The 16,225-nt window shown below is 36.3% G+C and overlaps 5 protein-coding genes across 9 annotated transcripts; 4 read left to right on the top strand and 1 right to left on the bottom strand.

Moving 5' to 3' along the window:
* The first annotated feature begins 1,297 nt into the window (after nt 1-1,297).
* On the top strand, nt 1,298-4,082 carry LOC105694059 (innexin inx2-like). The gene is made up of 5 exons (XM_048654302.1): nt 1,298-1,623; nt 2,231-2,418; nt 2,581-2,823; nt 3,430-3,725; nt 3,790-4,082. Exons 1-5 carry the CDS (start codon nt 1,443-1,445, stop codon nt 4,028-4,030), a joined length of 1,149 nt encoding a protein of 382 aa, XP_048510259.1. The 5' UTR covers nt 1,298-1,442; the 3' UTR covers nt 4,031-4,082.
* A 105-nt stretch (nt 4,083-4,187) lies between these two features.
* Nucleotides 4,188-9,240, top strand: LOC105694072. Of its 5 annotated transcripts, none has more exons than XR_007278187.1 (6): nt 4,189-4,577; nt 4,665-5,445; nt 5,516-5,621; nt 5,702-5,841; nt 6,373-6,425; nt 9,088-9,240. XR_007278187.1 is itself a non-coding variant. In XM_048654557.1 (5 exons), exons 1-4 carry the CDS (start codon nt 4,345-4,347, stop codon nt 5,836-5,838), a joined length of 1,257 nt encoding a protein of 418 aa, XP_048510514.1. In that variant the 5' UTR covers nt 4,188-4,344; the 3' UTR covers nt 5,839-5,841; nt 6,808-6,860. The 5 variants fall into 5 exon arrangements, 3 of the variants coding, with proteins under 3 accessions (XP_048510514.1, XP_012269844.2, XP_048510513.1); XR_007278186.1 differs by lacking the exon at nt 9,088-9,240 and adding an exon at nt 6,808-6,860; XM_048654557.1 differs by lacking the exons at nt 6,373-6,425; nt 9,088-9,240 and adding an exon at nt 6,808-6,860 and having other exon boundaries at nt 4,188-4,577.
* Nucleotides 7,212-11,086, top strand: LOC105694071. Its single transcript, XM_048654546.1, has 5 exons — nt 7,212-9,551; nt 9,612-9,901; nt 9,980-10,392; nt 10,471-10,601; nt 10,663-11,086. The coding sequence occupies exons 1-5, from the start codon at nt 7,218-7,220 to the stop codon at nt 10,993-10,995; spliced, it is 3,501 nt and encodes a 1,166-aa protein (XP_048510503.1). The 5' UTR covers nt 7,212-7,217; the 3' UTR covers nt 10,996-11,086.
* On the bottom strand, nt 10,988-11,827 carry LOC105694074 (protein BUD31 homolog). The gene is made up of 3 exons (XM_012414423.3): nt 11,616-11,827; nt 11,421-11,543; nt 10,988-11,325 (listed from the first exon to the last, which is right to left on the bottom strand). Exons 1-3 carry the CDS (start codon nt 11,707-11,709, stop codon nt 11,108-11,110), a joined length of 435 nt encoding a protein of 144 aa, XP_012269846.1. The 5' UTR covers nt 11,710-11,827; the 3' UTR covers nt 10,988-11,107.
* An 81-nt stretch (nt 11,828-11,908) lies between these two features.
* LOC105694073 (28 kDa heat- and acid-stable phosphoprotein-like) lies at nt 11,909-13,253 on the top strand. Its single transcript, XM_012414422.3, has 5 exons — nt 11,909-12,068; nt 12,188-12,285; nt 12,367-12,507; nt 12,636-12,769; nt 12,851-13,253. The coding sequence occupies exons 1-5, from the start codon at nt 12,059-12,061 to the stop codon at nt 13,065-13,067; spliced, it is 600 nt and encodes a 199-aa protein (XP_012269845.2). The 5' UTR covers nt 11,909-12,058; the 3' UTR covers nt 13,068-13,253.
* The last annotated feature ends 2,972 nt before the right edge of the window (nt 13,254-16,225 follow it).

Here is a 16,225-nt window from a genome sequence, read left to right as displayed (position 1 = left end):
TCGTTATATTTCACACTGAATATCAAATAGAATTACGCCGAAAAATTATTCCGACCGTCTCCTGTATCGAAATTCTACCCCGCTTGAGGTAATACCTCGTTTAGTAGGTATCTATGTAGGTGTGTATATGATGTACGTAATGCCAGCAGAATCTGTACATAAATATGCATGCACATGATTACCTGGTATTGATTTTACTTCAACTCCCATATGGACACGCCGTATGATTTTGATGAATTTTGTAAGCTGCGATAGTTAGTACGTAATTACATTTATTCGTATCGATTTAGTGTAAATCATCAGCTAGCGGTTTTCAATGTGAATGTTTGGTACTGAACGAATTTATTATTAGGTTTCTCGGGAGTTTGGATGAAATTGAATTCAAAGAAGATCCCGTTTTTGAAAGGAGATTGAAAAAAAAAATTACGGGGAAATTCAGTGAGCGTTTGTAACAGATATTTCACATAGGTATAATATCGATTCGATTAGCGAATTCTAATTCGCTTGTTGAAGTCGCAATGAAATACCAGCTATATCTTTACCGTTTGATTTATTGCTTTTATCTCCATTCTATCTGTAATGAAATTTTAAACGGAGATTAATGTAAAACGGTTGTCATCCCGCAACTGAGCTTTTAATCTCCTTTGGACCGAGCTACCCCCATTTGCTAACTCAACTTACCGAGCTTTGGAGCTATTCCCTTTGAGTTTCGCGTATAATAATACCGATTCTAGACAACTTCAGCTAGCCATGATCCATCTCCATCGGCGAGTATAAAGGCTAATTTTGAATTCCAATCCGCATTTTTATACAATAATCCGAAGGGTTTCGGGTGAAGTCCTGAGAAGGTTACAATTCATTTTCATTACACGTGGAATCAAGAGGAAAGAGAAGAAAGAAAACTCCTACAGATTGTCAAGGATGGAAAAAGAATGATCGTATTTTGATATTAAATTATTTTATTTCATTCTTCTGGTTACAGGAGGTATTCTTTTGTGTCCTCGAATTCGGTTGGGGTATTTCGATCCTATCAAACTGTGCTCGGGTCAGGTTTCCCCACTGTGAAGGGAAACGTCGATAAATTTTCAAAGAGAAAATTGCATATTGACGGGTGGGTGTGTTACGGGCAGTGACTTGCGACAGAAATTTCAGAATGCTTCTGAAACAATGATGATAATTCAAAACCGGCAGATTGTCAACTTTTAACAATCCGTAGCTCTGGTGCTGCATGCGAACTTGTTACAATGGAACTGCGAAACTCGCACAAAGGATGAACGAGCGTTGCTACAGTCTCAATTGTTTCAAAGTTTACGAGGGATCGCAACCGGTTTTGATATATTGTTCACATCGGCCATTGGATTTACACGAATTATAACCAAAAGTACTATAAACTACAACAAACCGTGTTTCTGATAATTTCGTTAGTATTCCACAATTATAAAATGATCGATTTGTTCGACTCCTTAAAATCCCTTTTACAAGAGGAAACCGTAAGGATCGACAATCTCGTCTTCAGGTTACACTCAAGGGCTACGGTTCTTATTTTATCGACTTGTGCGATTCTTGTTACCGCCAAGCAATACATCGGTGAACCCATTTCGTGTATCACGGACAAGACCATTGGTATTTCTATATTACATAATTGATTATTTTACATCGCTTCTTATCTATTCAATTAAATCAAGTGCTCAGTATTTCAAAATTGAATTGGTAGGTTATTATAAAAGACTTTTCATCATTTTTTTTTCTTATACAGACGGGATTTGAATTTCCCCGACGCTACCATGAGGGAGTTATTTATTTTATAATAATTATTATTATTTTTTCAAATAAAATTTCATCGTTTAACATCATAAAATATTGTTGAGAAGATTTCAGAAAATGCGATGAAAGTATACGTATGATGCGGGAAGCTGAATAAAAGAGATCAAAAAAAAAAGTCGGGTATACCGGCGGATCGGTGCATATAGAGAACATCTATTTAGAGTATCGGAAAACGATCAGGATAGCTTATTGAATAACTCTAATAATTTCTGAACATTTTCTATTCAAAATTCCCCTTTTATATCCATATGTATAAACCTCAAGCGCATATAATAAGTCACGGGTCCATCTAATCCATGGAAAATTCTCAATCTTCATTTTAATACTTCATCTATTCTGAATTTAGATATCATATTTGCGGTGACAGGGTTTCCGACGATCCAATTTCCTCAATTGTATTAAATCTAATATCGACCCTTATCATTTCCCAAACTCTCCACAGACAGAGACCCCATAAACGCCTACTGCTGGATCTATAGTACATTTACCGTATCCCGACATTTGACTGGAACACCAGGAATCGGCGTAGCGAGTCCCGGAGTAGGACAGGCCCTTGATAACGACGAAATACACCACCATCGGTACTACCAATGGGTACGTAATTCTATAAATGGAAAAGAGATAAGTGCAGCATCCCCACGGATTTCTAATAATTCTTCGAAAGGATCTTTGTGGTATCTATTTTTTATCGTTTTTCTTCATTGGTTCAACTAATCTCTGTTTGATTTGGGATCTTCTCGTTTTTGGGAAGAACAGGTTTGTTTCGTACTCGCCCTTCAAGCACTAATGTTTTATACACCCCGAGCCTTATGGGGGGTATGGGAACGTGGTACGGTGAAACTGCTATCCGCAAATCTCGGTACACCATTTTTTCGGGACGTCTGGTCCAAGGAGAGGAAGGACCAGCTGGTGGAATACTTTACCACCACTAATTTGCATACCCACAACTTTTACGCATTCAGATTCTTAACTTGCGAAATTTTAAACTTTTGCAATGCGGTAAGTATTGCAAACTAATGCCACAGCACATAGGTGATGAATATAATAAAATAAAAGAAAATTATGATCGATTGATTGTAGAAATTAAAAAATATTTGTTCAACCCTTTCGCAGTCTAGTAGCTATTACTCCCATTAATGTTCACCGATTTGTTTTTCGAAATAAATTTTCATTGATTTATGAGTCGATGATCCCCATTCGATATTGAAAGGGTGATGGACAGTGCGGTTCAGAATGTAATTTTTTCCGAGGCACCTTTCTAAAATTTGTGTGATATTGATATCGTAACTATAGCCAGAGAGACGGCAAAAGCCTTGACGGTTATAAAGTCGTTGATTTTTTAATAAGGCGGTGTCGTTAAGAGCCAGGCACTATGAGTAGTCTACGATAACTGTGCCTCATTTTCGTTTTCTGTAAAAAGTTGAACGGAAACTCAACGTCCGGAGCTAAATCGCGGGAGGGATTCGTTGCGCAATTACCATTTTACGTTTTAAAAATGTTCGCGTATAAAATCTCTTGAGAAATTCTTGAAGTACCAAATTACGTCCCATATTTCAACTTTTTAGGTTCAAATTAATGAAAATAAAACATTTTTTTTCTATATAGATCGGTCAAATTTATTTCCTAGACGTATTCTTGGAAGGACAATTCTCTAAGTACGGACCGGCTGTCACCGCATTCGCAATTGAAACGAATCCGTTTCAGAGGATCGATCCCATGGCGAGACTTTTTCCTAAAGTTACCAAATGTACGATCCATACATTTGGTTCCTCTGGATCACCTCAAACACATGATGCTCTCTGCATTTTGCCATTGAACGTTGTGAATGAAAAAATCTTTGTCTTCATCTGGTTTTGGCTAGTATTTTTGGCAATTGTCAGCGGGCTTGCTGTTATTTACAGGTAAGATTAATATTGTGCTCCTGTAGGATGATGAGTGTTTTCATAAATTTGAATTATCTTTCAGGATTATAGTATTTTCTCAACCTTGGGCTCGCGTATATCTTCTCCGAGCGACAGTTCAATTCATTTCTCGATCTAAGGCTGAAACTGTGGTTCAATCTTTTGGAATTGGTGACTGGTTTTTACTACACCAGCTAAGTCACAATTTGAATCCCATCATCTTCTGGGAACTCGTCAATGAGCTGGCTATGAAATTCTCCAGCAAATACAGCGAGGAGAAATCCAGGAGAATGGACTTCATTTGAATTTATGTACGCTTGTTGCCGAATTTTAAATTAAATTTTTATTACCTCACTATCCTAAGTCCCTTTTTTCCACAATGAATGAATGATACCACCACCCTACCTTGATGTCTGAAAAACCCTTATTCAAATAATCTCCCAGAATTCCCGCGGGGGTAGATTACCAATACAGTACAAGAGCATGCTGCCATCTGTCAGTACTACGGTTTGAAAAATATCGTGGCACACAGTCCCGCGTTTCTTCTCAGTTTGTTAGTAGCTAGCACGTGGAGAAGGTGACATTAACCCTATAAAAAAGCAAATAATTGAAGTTTAAAATGTGTCGGTGTAATTTTCGGGTAAAGTTGGATCTTTCAAATTTTTATAATGACGTGAGGCGCGCGAGTTGGGTCTACGTCAACAAGGATACGATATCCTGCATTTGTCATTTGCAAAAGCACATTGCCAAAGTGTTTGACATACGTAAATCGTTCCACCTATTGTTGACCTCTGGAGAATACCTTCCGCCAAACGAAGACGCTCGCATTCTAAATGATAATGAAATGGTTCTGTGAGTATTTTAATATCCAGACAACAACGATTTTTCTCCCAACCTAGAGAGAACAATGTTTTACATTATGCTGATATTCGTTTCCAGCGTTGTCCCTGGGACCGGTTTACAAGATGATCCAACTCCTTCAAAAGCTACAGCAGATCCTCACAGCGATATGATTCCTGTAATGTCACAGTCGAAGGAAAAGGATCCTGATTTTAAAATGAACAAAAGTTCTAATGTTGAGTCGAGTGATGGAGAAAATAACAATGCAGAGATAACAGAGACTAGTGGAAATACCATGTTCTTGAGCTTGATAAATGTTTCATCCATCGAAAGTGCTTCGGATTCCAAAGCAGATGTTAATATCACAGAGAGATTTTCAGGGGCAGATTCAACCCATTTGAAAAATAAAAGAAAGAGAGTACGTACTAAAAAAAAGGCTAAAGATGAGACGATGAATCAACCTGCTGCTACAAATGACAAAGCAGACTCTGAATACAAGAAACCAAAGATAATTAAAGCTGTCTCAATTTCCAATGGAAAACATATCCGTTTCGGAGATGAGGTAGAGGAACATGAGTTTCCGGGATATGATAGCTGTGCATCTAATGACTCCAGAATACCTGGATCTGCTAAACTAGGAAATAATATTCACTGGGATAAACCGGCTATGCCTTCATCAGGCTTAGCTAATCTTTTGGCTTTGCGGCAGAGCTCTACTCCAATTACCTTCACAAGGAAAAAAACTGAAGAGCCAAGCTTAATCAATGAAACGACTGAGGTCAAAAAGAAGGAATGCGAAGATTTCTTCACGCTAGCTTCAAAACGAACTTATCCTTTAATGGGAAATAAAGCTCGGGTTCATGATGTCATTGCGTTCAAAGCAAGTTCCGAAATGCTTTAATATTATTCAAACTTGGGGCATATCAAAAAATATCTAATTTTGATTCCAGATGCTGAAGCTGTCATCAGACTATACTCCAGAAGTTTCGGAAGACATTATTGCTCGAACTATAAAGGTTTTACCAGATGGAATCACTTACGAATTTCAGATCTTAGGTGAACATTCAAAGAATATTTCCAAGCGCTAATTAAGAATTGGTGATCAAGTTTTTGCTATTTCTCATCCTCTTTTACAGCTGGAAAACATGAAATTCAATCACCCCAAGGAAAGTTTGATCTTGAAGAAGCAGAAGAAACAAAGGACACAGATAATGACATCATTTCATTGAGTTGGACGCAGCTTCTTGAGCCTCGTTTGGTACACCGTGATTAAAAAGTACGTGGTAACTTTTGAGCTCTTCAATGTAATTTTATTTCACATAGTTCTGATCACAATTATTATTATTAATTTTTTTTTTCAACAATCCAAACACAAAATATTGTTTCATTTTATCTCAAATAAGTTGTGCCGTGATTTGTCCAACATCAGTAAAACCCTCAGACTGAATGTGCACCTAGTGTTCCGCAACCCTGTCGGCATTGAGTCTTTTTCCTTATTTTTTCTGTCAAGCTTCTATGCTTATTCACAGATGACAGCTCTGAAGTGTAGAATCATTGATTATAACCATAAACACTGGTGTCATTTTTGATTTGTTTATCAAATTCAATGTAACAGCATTACGGCATAGCCATATAAATCCCATGGTTTATTTTGACGATTGATAGTACGTTCCAATATTTCAATACTCAACGATCACCGCAGCTGGTAGAGAATTTTTAATCACATTTTATTTGAGTAGAAGTAAAGAAGTCCATTAGACTGTCTAAGAAACATTCACCCACATGACTTTTTTATTTTTATTGTTAGCCACACCCAAGACAAGTAGATTCTTCCCTAAAGTTAAAAAGTCATCTACCTGTGTAAGTATTTGATCATTAGACAAATGTCTATTCTTCATAATACATTACATCTCATACTCACTATGTATTCATTAATGTTTTAAGTTTTACATATCTCTAACCCTGAAAACGTTTCATACTGAACGTAATACGACACTGATTTAATAAATACTAATTATGATATCCCTGTTTACATGACTGCTTCTTCATTTACAGCTACACTTTACCTGCACAAAAATTAATCATAGTTCTTAATTAACTTGGTGCCTGAATCACATGATTAAACCTAAAAACTTTATAGTTTAGTATTGACCAATTCTTATTGGGTGTAGATTTCCTAAACATTCATCTGAGTCTTTCTGATACATTGAACAGAAAAACATACCCATCGTTTTTTTATTAGGATTATAATCAATTGAAAATGAATGCTAAGCGAGGTAGCAAGGCTAAATCTCATAAAAAATTGTCGAAGAGGAATGAAGATCTCTTGAAACCAGATATGATATTGATAACGAAAGATGTTATGGTACCAGTAAAACTGCCACCTCCTCCTGGAAAACTATTTCCTTCAGCACAAACTATAGCTCCGAATTCAAGATTAAAGATTGCAAAAGCACAAAGTCTTTGCAACCAACCATTGAAACAGCCTCCAAGTTCTGGAAAACTTGAAATAAATCATATCAAACAATCTGCACTGCAGGTACACTCGGAAATATTACGTGAATATTCATTGCCCAATTAATTTTTTCCTTCCCAATTACTCAGGTGAAAACATTGCAATCCATAAAAAATATAAACAAGGATAGCATTCCCATGTCCCGGTCCCCATTTGATTACCCATCTCGAAGTCAATCTCCTGATAGGAATGTGTATTTGCATCAGGATGCAATTGTGTTACCAGAAAAGAGAGAACAAAGATTGCGATCAAGCTCAGACTTAAATTCTAGAGAACTATGGCAGGAAGAAAAGCCCCTTACTGAGACATCAAAAAATTCTATGAGCAGCTTCACCTCCTCTGTAGAAACACGGTTTTGTAACTCTAGTAAATCTTTAGACTACTTTCTCGAAGACTCATTACCCAAACTACCTGTCAGCATACTATCTAGTTCTGAAAGCGAACGTGATTTCGGTATTTCTGATTGCAATGTTACATCTGAAAGCAATGGCCAAGAACAAATCCAGATTGCCGCAAATAATGCTGGAGCAAATGATTTCGAAAACACTGTAATAATTGGTGATGTTCATCATCTAATGCAGACTTTACTCACGAAAGTAGATGTTCTGGCAGAATCCCACCAAATTAGTGAGAATTTAGAAGTATACTTGGATCAAAAATTTCCAAAAATTGATGAAGCTAGCCATGCCTCACATCATTTATCAAACGAAGTTATTCCACTATTGACTGACTTCAATAACACTCACAATCAACAGCTAGGTAGTAAACTTCATGAAAAATGTTCATCACAGCTTAATAAAGCTCCACCCTACACAACGCAAATAGGGGAAACTGACGATGAAAAAAAACAAAACTGTGATGTAGTTTGCTGTGAATTAAACTCAGATAATTATTCAAGCGATAAAAATGTTGAAATTAAATACTCATGGCAAATTATTCCACAAACAAAAGATGACGAACTTGAATTCAGGCAACTTGAAAATAGTAGCTTGTATTCTAAGACAACTTCTTTGGAAGATCTGTGTGCGAATGAACCTGAATACAGATATTCCTGGCAAAAACTAACTGCTAAATATCTGGAAGAGAACCAAACAGGGAATAGTTTAGCTGGCCCAGATCAGTCAATGCGAAATATAAAAGATGGGACTGAATACACTAATAATACTGAACATTTAAACAATTATGTTACTACCCCTTCAATTGTAAATGATACCACAAGAAGAAACAGTACAATAACTGAACACAATGAAAGAAGTTTAGGGAATTCGCCTCTGAATAACATCATTGCATCTATGTTACCTGATATCAAACGCTCCAATTTTAACACTTCTAATATTACGAGTAATTGCGATGATAAATCTCTCAAATTTCGCAAAGAATATGATTCAAAAAAATCTTTGACCTATTCCTCAGTTTCCAGTATTAAACATGTTATAGCCAATCTTAACGAAATGGTCACAGCACAAAAAAATATGCTTGATGCTCATGTTGAAAATCATGTAAGAAATTCAAATATCACGCACCCTTACATAACACCTACTGTGAGAGAGTTTGCGACTGTTCCTACTGTAGTTGAAAAAGTAGAAATATTTCCATCAACTCTGCATGTTTTAGGAAACTACATAATCAGAGATATTCGTCCAGAAGATGTTAACAAAACGATTAATTTGCTGAATGCAAATAACAAAGAAATTGTAGAAAGTTGTGGGCATAATAATCATTCTGAAATCGTTATGAAAGAAAAAACACATCCTACCAGAACTGCAATGGCCCTTTCAGATGTTGAATTCACAAAAACCTATGATACTTTGCCCTATTCCCCTAAAAATTCGAATGATACTGATTCTTCATGCATGTTAAATTACCCTATTATTTCTGAAAGCAGCTATTATTCTACAAGCTTGACACCTAATGATTTTTCTACAACTAATGTGATGAGAAGCCCAGAAATGGATCAAGCCATTTCTCGTGCTTTCAAACAGAATGGAAGTAGTTTACTTTCACCAGTTCTAGGATACGATACGCTAAGAGAGATAGATTGGGAATCTGCTATTGAAGACATGGAACAAATAAAAGGGTTGTCTGAGGAATCGAAACATAAAATTGTGGAGGACACTAATGATGGAACAGAGTATATATCTCATATACAAAGTACAGAAATATTGAAACATAGGATGCAGATTAGTTCAGTAGAGCCCAATGAGACTGAAGATAATAGGGTTTCCAGAGAAAATGAGCTGAGACGCAGATTAAGCACTGCAATACATAGATTAGAACAATGTGAAGAGCATGTTGATGCTGATTGGAATCTTGATTATTCTATACTTGATATTGGAGAAAGTATTTCTGAAAAAGATGCTCAACTCCCAGGAGAAGTTGAAGTACATGTCAAAGATATAGTTAAATCTGCCAAGGAATATCTTGGCAAATTAGAAGAGCAGTTGAAAGATCTTGAGGATGCAAAAGATCAGGTAAAATGTTAGTTAAGTAATCAATTGGCAGAGGGTTCAAGTGATGTACCTTTTTTGTAGATTATAAACACCAGTGAACAGACGTTAAAAAATATAGATTCTGCATATCTACGTTTGATGGATACTTTAAACAGCGAGATTAACAAGAGACGAGATTTAGTCAGACTAGAAACCGAAGTTTTTAAATACGAAGGTTTGAGTCCTTTAGGAGCATGCAAGCAAGAAGTAGATGCTCAAATTCGTAGCACACAGCATCTCATTGTATTAACCGAAACCATGCTCAGGCATCCAGTTACATTCAACAACGAGAGATTTGGAAAAATTATCACTGCTACTAGTCATATGGGAAGGTATACAAAAGTGTTAATCATTTTTATGTTAGTTTCTCTTTTTTTTGTCAAATTTTTGACTGATTCCTGCAATTTTAGAATACCAGCAGTTCCAATGCCAGAGGAGTTACCATACGTGACTTTCAGCCCTCCAAACGAAGATGTGAAAAGAGAAATCGTTGATCGCATATCCCATTTGGGTTGCGTACTGCGGATGGGACCAGCTCAATTTACAGAAGTTTGTGAACGTCCAGGATCCTTACGAATAAAGTGGCACCTTTCAGATCCCGAGTATGCGTGTGAGGAGCAAACTTTTATCGTACAAAAGGCCCTTGGTGAAATAAGTGACCCCACTTCTCCTGTCTTTGAGACAGTGTATATTGGTCCCGAAACATCATGCTTTGTCAGGGATTTGTCCGTGGATCAATCTGTAACCCTCAGAGTTGGAATTCAGGTTTCTGACACTGCCTGGAGTGTTCATCGTATAGCAAAGACTACTATACCGCCCTACAGTAATTGTCAATAAGAAGACTATTAATCTCCTCAATTTTACTATTCATCACACTTTAATTACTGAATGCGTGTTTTAGGCTGGGATACAGAGAATGCTGATTATTTAATCACAAATAATGGAAGAATTGCGACTAAAGTCACAAAGAACATGAGCACTCTGTTATCCCAGAGTCCTCAATTCAGTGCTGATCATATTATCGAGTTTAAGGTGAGTGAATCTATTACATTGAGTCAGGTTTCGATCTATGAATGTATCAAAATGATTTCAGTTTCTGGAAGCAGTACCTGGAAGTAATGATGAAGGCATTGGATTGGTATTCGAGCCTGTGGGTATTACTGAAAGTCTGAAAAGAAAAGGATCAATTCTTATTACACCCAATGGAAATATATTTGTGGATGGTGAACAGAAGCTGATGCAGCTTCCCAAAATACAACTCGGAACGAGAATAGTATTTACTAGCGAGCAGAAGGATAGAGACACATTTAGGATGACAATAGAATGTGCTAACAAGGCAGTCACTTATGACTGGGTGGTGGCAATGCCTCTTCATTTTGCAGCTAGATTTTCGGAGCTTAATAAATGGAACTTTATGGTGAAGTAGAACATTGAAGAATGCATTTATTTACAAAATAAGTATTTTCGCGTACAGCCGTTACAACGAATGAATCAATTTAATAAAATCAGTGCCTTAATTAGTTTATTTTAATGACTATTCAGCCAGAACAACCCCTGCACCCACAATGAATGCATTCTACTATCCTTCCTTCCTCCAGCTTTCCTTTTGGAACTCGACAAATGCAGTTTGTTCCGAAATTTGTATCTCGTGTTTGAATACAACGTAGGCAGCATAAATTCTCGTAACCAACCTTCTTCCATTTTGCAATAAGGTTCTTATCTGCTATATTCTCATTCAAGCAATAGTCGTAGAGCTCTGAGAATAAAATAAGATCAAAATCAACAGAGAAAATCATATAGTTCTGTTCTGGATAGACTGACAAGGGATACATTGATCAGTGTAAATCTCACCTCTACTAATGGCTTTGCGACGATAGAATAAATCGTATATGTATCGAGATTTTTGATGATGAATCTTGAATATCGGCCATAGAGATTCTTGTTTCCTTTTGCCTTCGTGTGGTTCTGTTTCAGCTGTGAAATAAAAGTTTATATCAATATCACACGAGTGTTTTGGTTATGATATGTTCTAAGCTGTGCACAAACCTTCACGCATCTTTTGTTCTAGCTCCTCAAGAGTTGGCTCGATCAATTCCCATCCATCAGGTGGAGGCTTTTTACTTCTACGAACCTTGGGCATGTTCTATCCGTAAATCAACTGAGGAATAGAAAACGGTTGGGATATTCTAATAACGTATGTCAAGAGCAGTTAAATGTACACCACAGATGTACACACATGAACTCGTCTTCGGCAAATCGACTAATTCCAGGGTTGCTTCAAAATGTGTGAAAAAATTCCCTATGAGATCTTCGAGTGGTAATTCTTGGGCCCCCAGTTGGAGTTGACTTTACGCTAGTTGACAGCATCGCTGCAGCGGACGAAAGACGGTGGATATATAATTTTCCATTTGAGAAGCTCTGTGGTAATAAGCAACGTATAATTGAAGATAATTTCTTTTCCTTCATACGTTTTGATATTCTGCAGAAAAATGCCACGTGGTAAGATAATCGAAATGTTCTATAATGTTGAAGTGATATCCCAATATTTCTAAGCTGCTATGAGCACGTTCTTTCGTAGGACAATTAAAACCAGACAAACTGTTCTTCTATTCTTCCAGGAAAGTTTGTCAACCATAAAGGCAGGAATCGCCGCTTTACCAATCCTGAAGAGTTAGAGGAGCAACGAAGACAGGAAGAACAACAACGACAGTGGAGAGTAAGTACTTGGAGGTTAACTTTGGTAACCAGCAATCCATTGTCAATTGGGAAAGTGACTAACTAATGTCTCTGCTGGCAGAAAACCCGAGGTGATCCGAGCTCTAGTGAAGAAGAAATTGAAGAATCCAAGGTGGCTGCTGGTGACAAACTGAAGAAAGTAGAAGAATCTGGATCCGATAGTGACAGCGATTCAGGATCGGAGTCTGAGTCAGACCCAGAAGTAATATGAATAATTCCTTCTTGTCCATCTAGAGACTCATGAATGCAAACTTACTGTTTACGATATTCATTTCGATGTATTCGGATACTGGTGCAACAAAGTTTTTTATGTTTATTATTCATTCACAGGGCAAAGCAAAGGGAGTAGAAAATCTAATCCAAGTAGAAAATCCGAACAGGGTACAGAAAAAAGTGAAAAAACTATCTCAGCTCAATGAGACTCTAGCAAAATCATCTAAACCTGAATTATCGCGGAGAGAAAGGTGAATAAATGATTAAAGAACACTATCGAATTTTTTAGATTACGTCCAGCTCTTTTAAAACCTAATGCATTCGTATTAAAGGGAAGAACTGGAGAAACAAAGAGCAAAAGCGCATTATCAGAAGCTGCATGCTGAGGGAAAAACAGATGAAGCACGTGCAGATTTAGCACGATTAGCAATAATCAAACAGCAGAGAGCAGAGGCGGCTAAACAGCGCGAGGATGAGAAAAAGCAAAAGGAATTAGCGCAGCAAAAGAAAACGGAACTGACGCAAAAGGCGTTGGGAAAACGATCCTAGTGCGAATGAGCGAGTTACTAATGAATACCAATTACACATTGTATAATTATGACTTTCACTGATCGACTTTATTTGATATTCTCTTGATTTATTATCGGAAACAAATTTTGCTGAAAGGTATGCCACTACATGCCTTAATTCATGAATTTGTATTTGTTTGTATAAATACAGTTATAATACCAACAACTATGCCAAGCGTTCTCCATTTTTATTACCTTACTTTACGGTCGCGATTGTTAGGAGTGTCTTCAGGTGATCTGTAACGCTGAATATGATAAGGCGCTAGTACGAACCCTAGGATAATATAAATATACTCAAAAAATCTAATGGCCGGCGCTAGTTGAGAATGCCGAGCAAATGGAAAGGTAGTTCGTAATGTTATAAATTAAACTCTATCAGGGATTTCAGATCGATACATGAAAAAATCGAAAATAAAATTTCAATCAAAATTAAAAAGTCCAAATCGTTTATTCCGCCAGATTCTTGAATATTTTAACTCCCAGAACATCAGTCTGTCGAATAAATTAAGCTTCGTACACTTCGCGTAAGTTAATCGTATTTTCTTATCTTATTTGAGTTGATTAATTGATTTTAGAATATGATTTCTATTCTGTTATTTTTTTCCCAACAAGTCGTCGGTTAATTGAACTTCGATTTTGAATTGAGCAAGAATTTGAATATTTACGCCTATAGCCTAGGAACTACGGTATTTTATCTGGTAAGAGTGAAATCATATTTGAATCATGAAAGATAAAAGATTTTCTGCTGATAAGTTAGTACAATTATTGGCAGAAATAATCAGGTTTCAGGTGAATATGTATACATATGTAACAACATTATTAGGTAAATTTTGTACTAATACCCAAAAAATTAAAAAATTATTGATATGCTAAATCCAACGGCTATTTTCCTGGTGTTTTAATAACTGCAGTTTTTCATATCACAATATTAATCGTATTCTGAAGGGGTATGAAGCTGCGGCCGATTGGTTTTCGTTAAGTGGTCTCTTAGCTCACAATATGGCTCAGAGATCTGAAGACTGATCGGCATATTTTTTTTTTCTTTTCATTTCTTTGCTTCTAGTAGTAAACTATGTTGGGTATGCACGATATAGTTCAGTAGCTTTGGGCCACTAAATTCTCAATTCAATTTTATCAAAAAATTCGAGCTTGAAATGTTTGATTGATGATGATTAATTCGAAAATTAGATTCAGGCCTCAGCACTGATTTAAAAAATATATCAGTGGGCCTGAGGTATTGCCGCAGAAATCTGATGGATCTCATTGTCAGTTAATTTTGAAACGGTCGATTATACGCGGGCGTGTAATTCTGTATTCTGCTAATAGAGTGTACTGTAAGTTTCGTATTTTTGATGTAAAGGCAGCGCAGAGACTCAGTACAGCCGCAGTAGAGTCCCATCCGCAGCAGCGTTTAGAATGGAAGAGGATAAATATTGAGGTATTACACTTTATAGTCATTTATATCTTCTAGTAATATAATATACAACGGTTATTTATTTTGTAATTTATTTTTTCATGGAACGTCGGGATCTTTATATTCCATAGCTATTTGTTTGAATACTGCTACGCAGTAACGTGCATTTATAAATCCCTATACTCGTACACTTATTTAATAGTAGTATTCTTTATTTTTAAATAATTCTATGCGTGTTTTAACATTACGAATTCTTATATCTATCGAATTGAAGTAGTTATCTTCGGGATTTTGAATCAAGGATATTCTTCGTGGTCATAGTATTCTGAACGAAATTAGTCATAGATTTTCGGTTTCATTTTACAATTTTACTTTATTTCATACGTAAAATTTTATTATTTCAGGTTCTCAATCGATCGACGTGCAAAATGCCTAGTGCTCTCAGTATTTCTACAACTTTAAACTACGTTGTGAAGGAGTTACAAAGGAGTTACATCGGACAATAATTCACAGGTATGTTTAAACCTATCGTTCGTCCTTTTTGAACTGGCTTCCCGCTACTACCTAAACGGGTCGATGCGCAGACGTCACGGGAGGTTGGGAACGGCGCGAAAATTGAATTTAAGCGAATAGTGGCAATAGAAATAATTTCGGTATATATTTTTATGGTAGGTTTAATTCTCGCAAATAAGAAATCCTCTATATACCCGGCTATATTATAGATAATACAAATCCGATTAGATATTACGAGTTGCGAAAAAGTCTCTTGTTCGATTACTGCTGTCCCAAAAGAGTTGACCAGTCTTGAAAATTCCTTGGAGTGTTACTCGCTCATTTTAGTTTACAGTTTACGTCAGCTTATCATACAATTAGATTATTGTCCGTCTGGTTTGGTATGCACTCACCCTTCTTCAATAGTGCGAACTCAGCTGTATCTTGATCCGATCGTCAAACCGATCAATCAATATTCATGCCCCTTATTTATCGATGTGACCTCTTTATTAGCTATTCATCATAATGATTCAGACGTACGGAAGATTCAGATTAGCTTTTAGCTCTTTAAATTATTTTCAATTTTGCCCTGCAAAAACTGGCCTCTTCGTACACGATCGTGCAATTAAAAATTTATTATGTATTCCAATCTTAGGAATTCGAATCCGGTATCCCATCTCTTTCATTTTGAATTTAGAGAATTAGTGCCATGACTTTGGGCTAGACAAATCCTTTCTCGTTGGAATTCCCAACAGTTATAATTAATGATTATACATTTACGAATTCCTATATTCGTATATATTCAATGATAATATTCTTGATTGCGAAATAGTTCTACCCTCATTCGAACACGATGTATTCGTCTATCTATAGGATGATAGATATACATATATTATTAGGGATTGATGATAGGTTCAGAAATAATCTCCGTTGTTATGTTCTGAACAAATTTATTCATATATTTTAAATTCAAGTTTACAATTTTACTTTATTTCTTACATGATATTTTTTCAGGCTTCCGATTGGTCATCACAGTGCCTAGTTCATCGCAGTACCCATTCAACTTCCAACCACGAAGGGCAGGAGTTATACATGGCATCGCACAATTCGTTCACAGGTATGAAATAATTATCAGTCAGTATAATATATATAAGTTAGTGTATTATCAAAATATATTCAATTTGATATATTATAACGTCACATTGGTAGTAATATATTCTTACATTATGTCA

The sequence above is a fragment of the Athalia rosae genome, chromosome 4, assembly GCF_917208135.1.
Source record: "Athalia rosae chromosome 4, iyAthRosa1.1, whole genome shotgun sequence".
NCBI lineage: Eukaryota > Metazoa > Arthropoda > Insecta > Hymenoptera > Athaliidae > Athalia > Athalia rosae.
The sequence above is the reverse complement of the archived record's forward strand: the minus strand, read 5'-3'. Positions and strand labels throughout refer to the sequence as shown.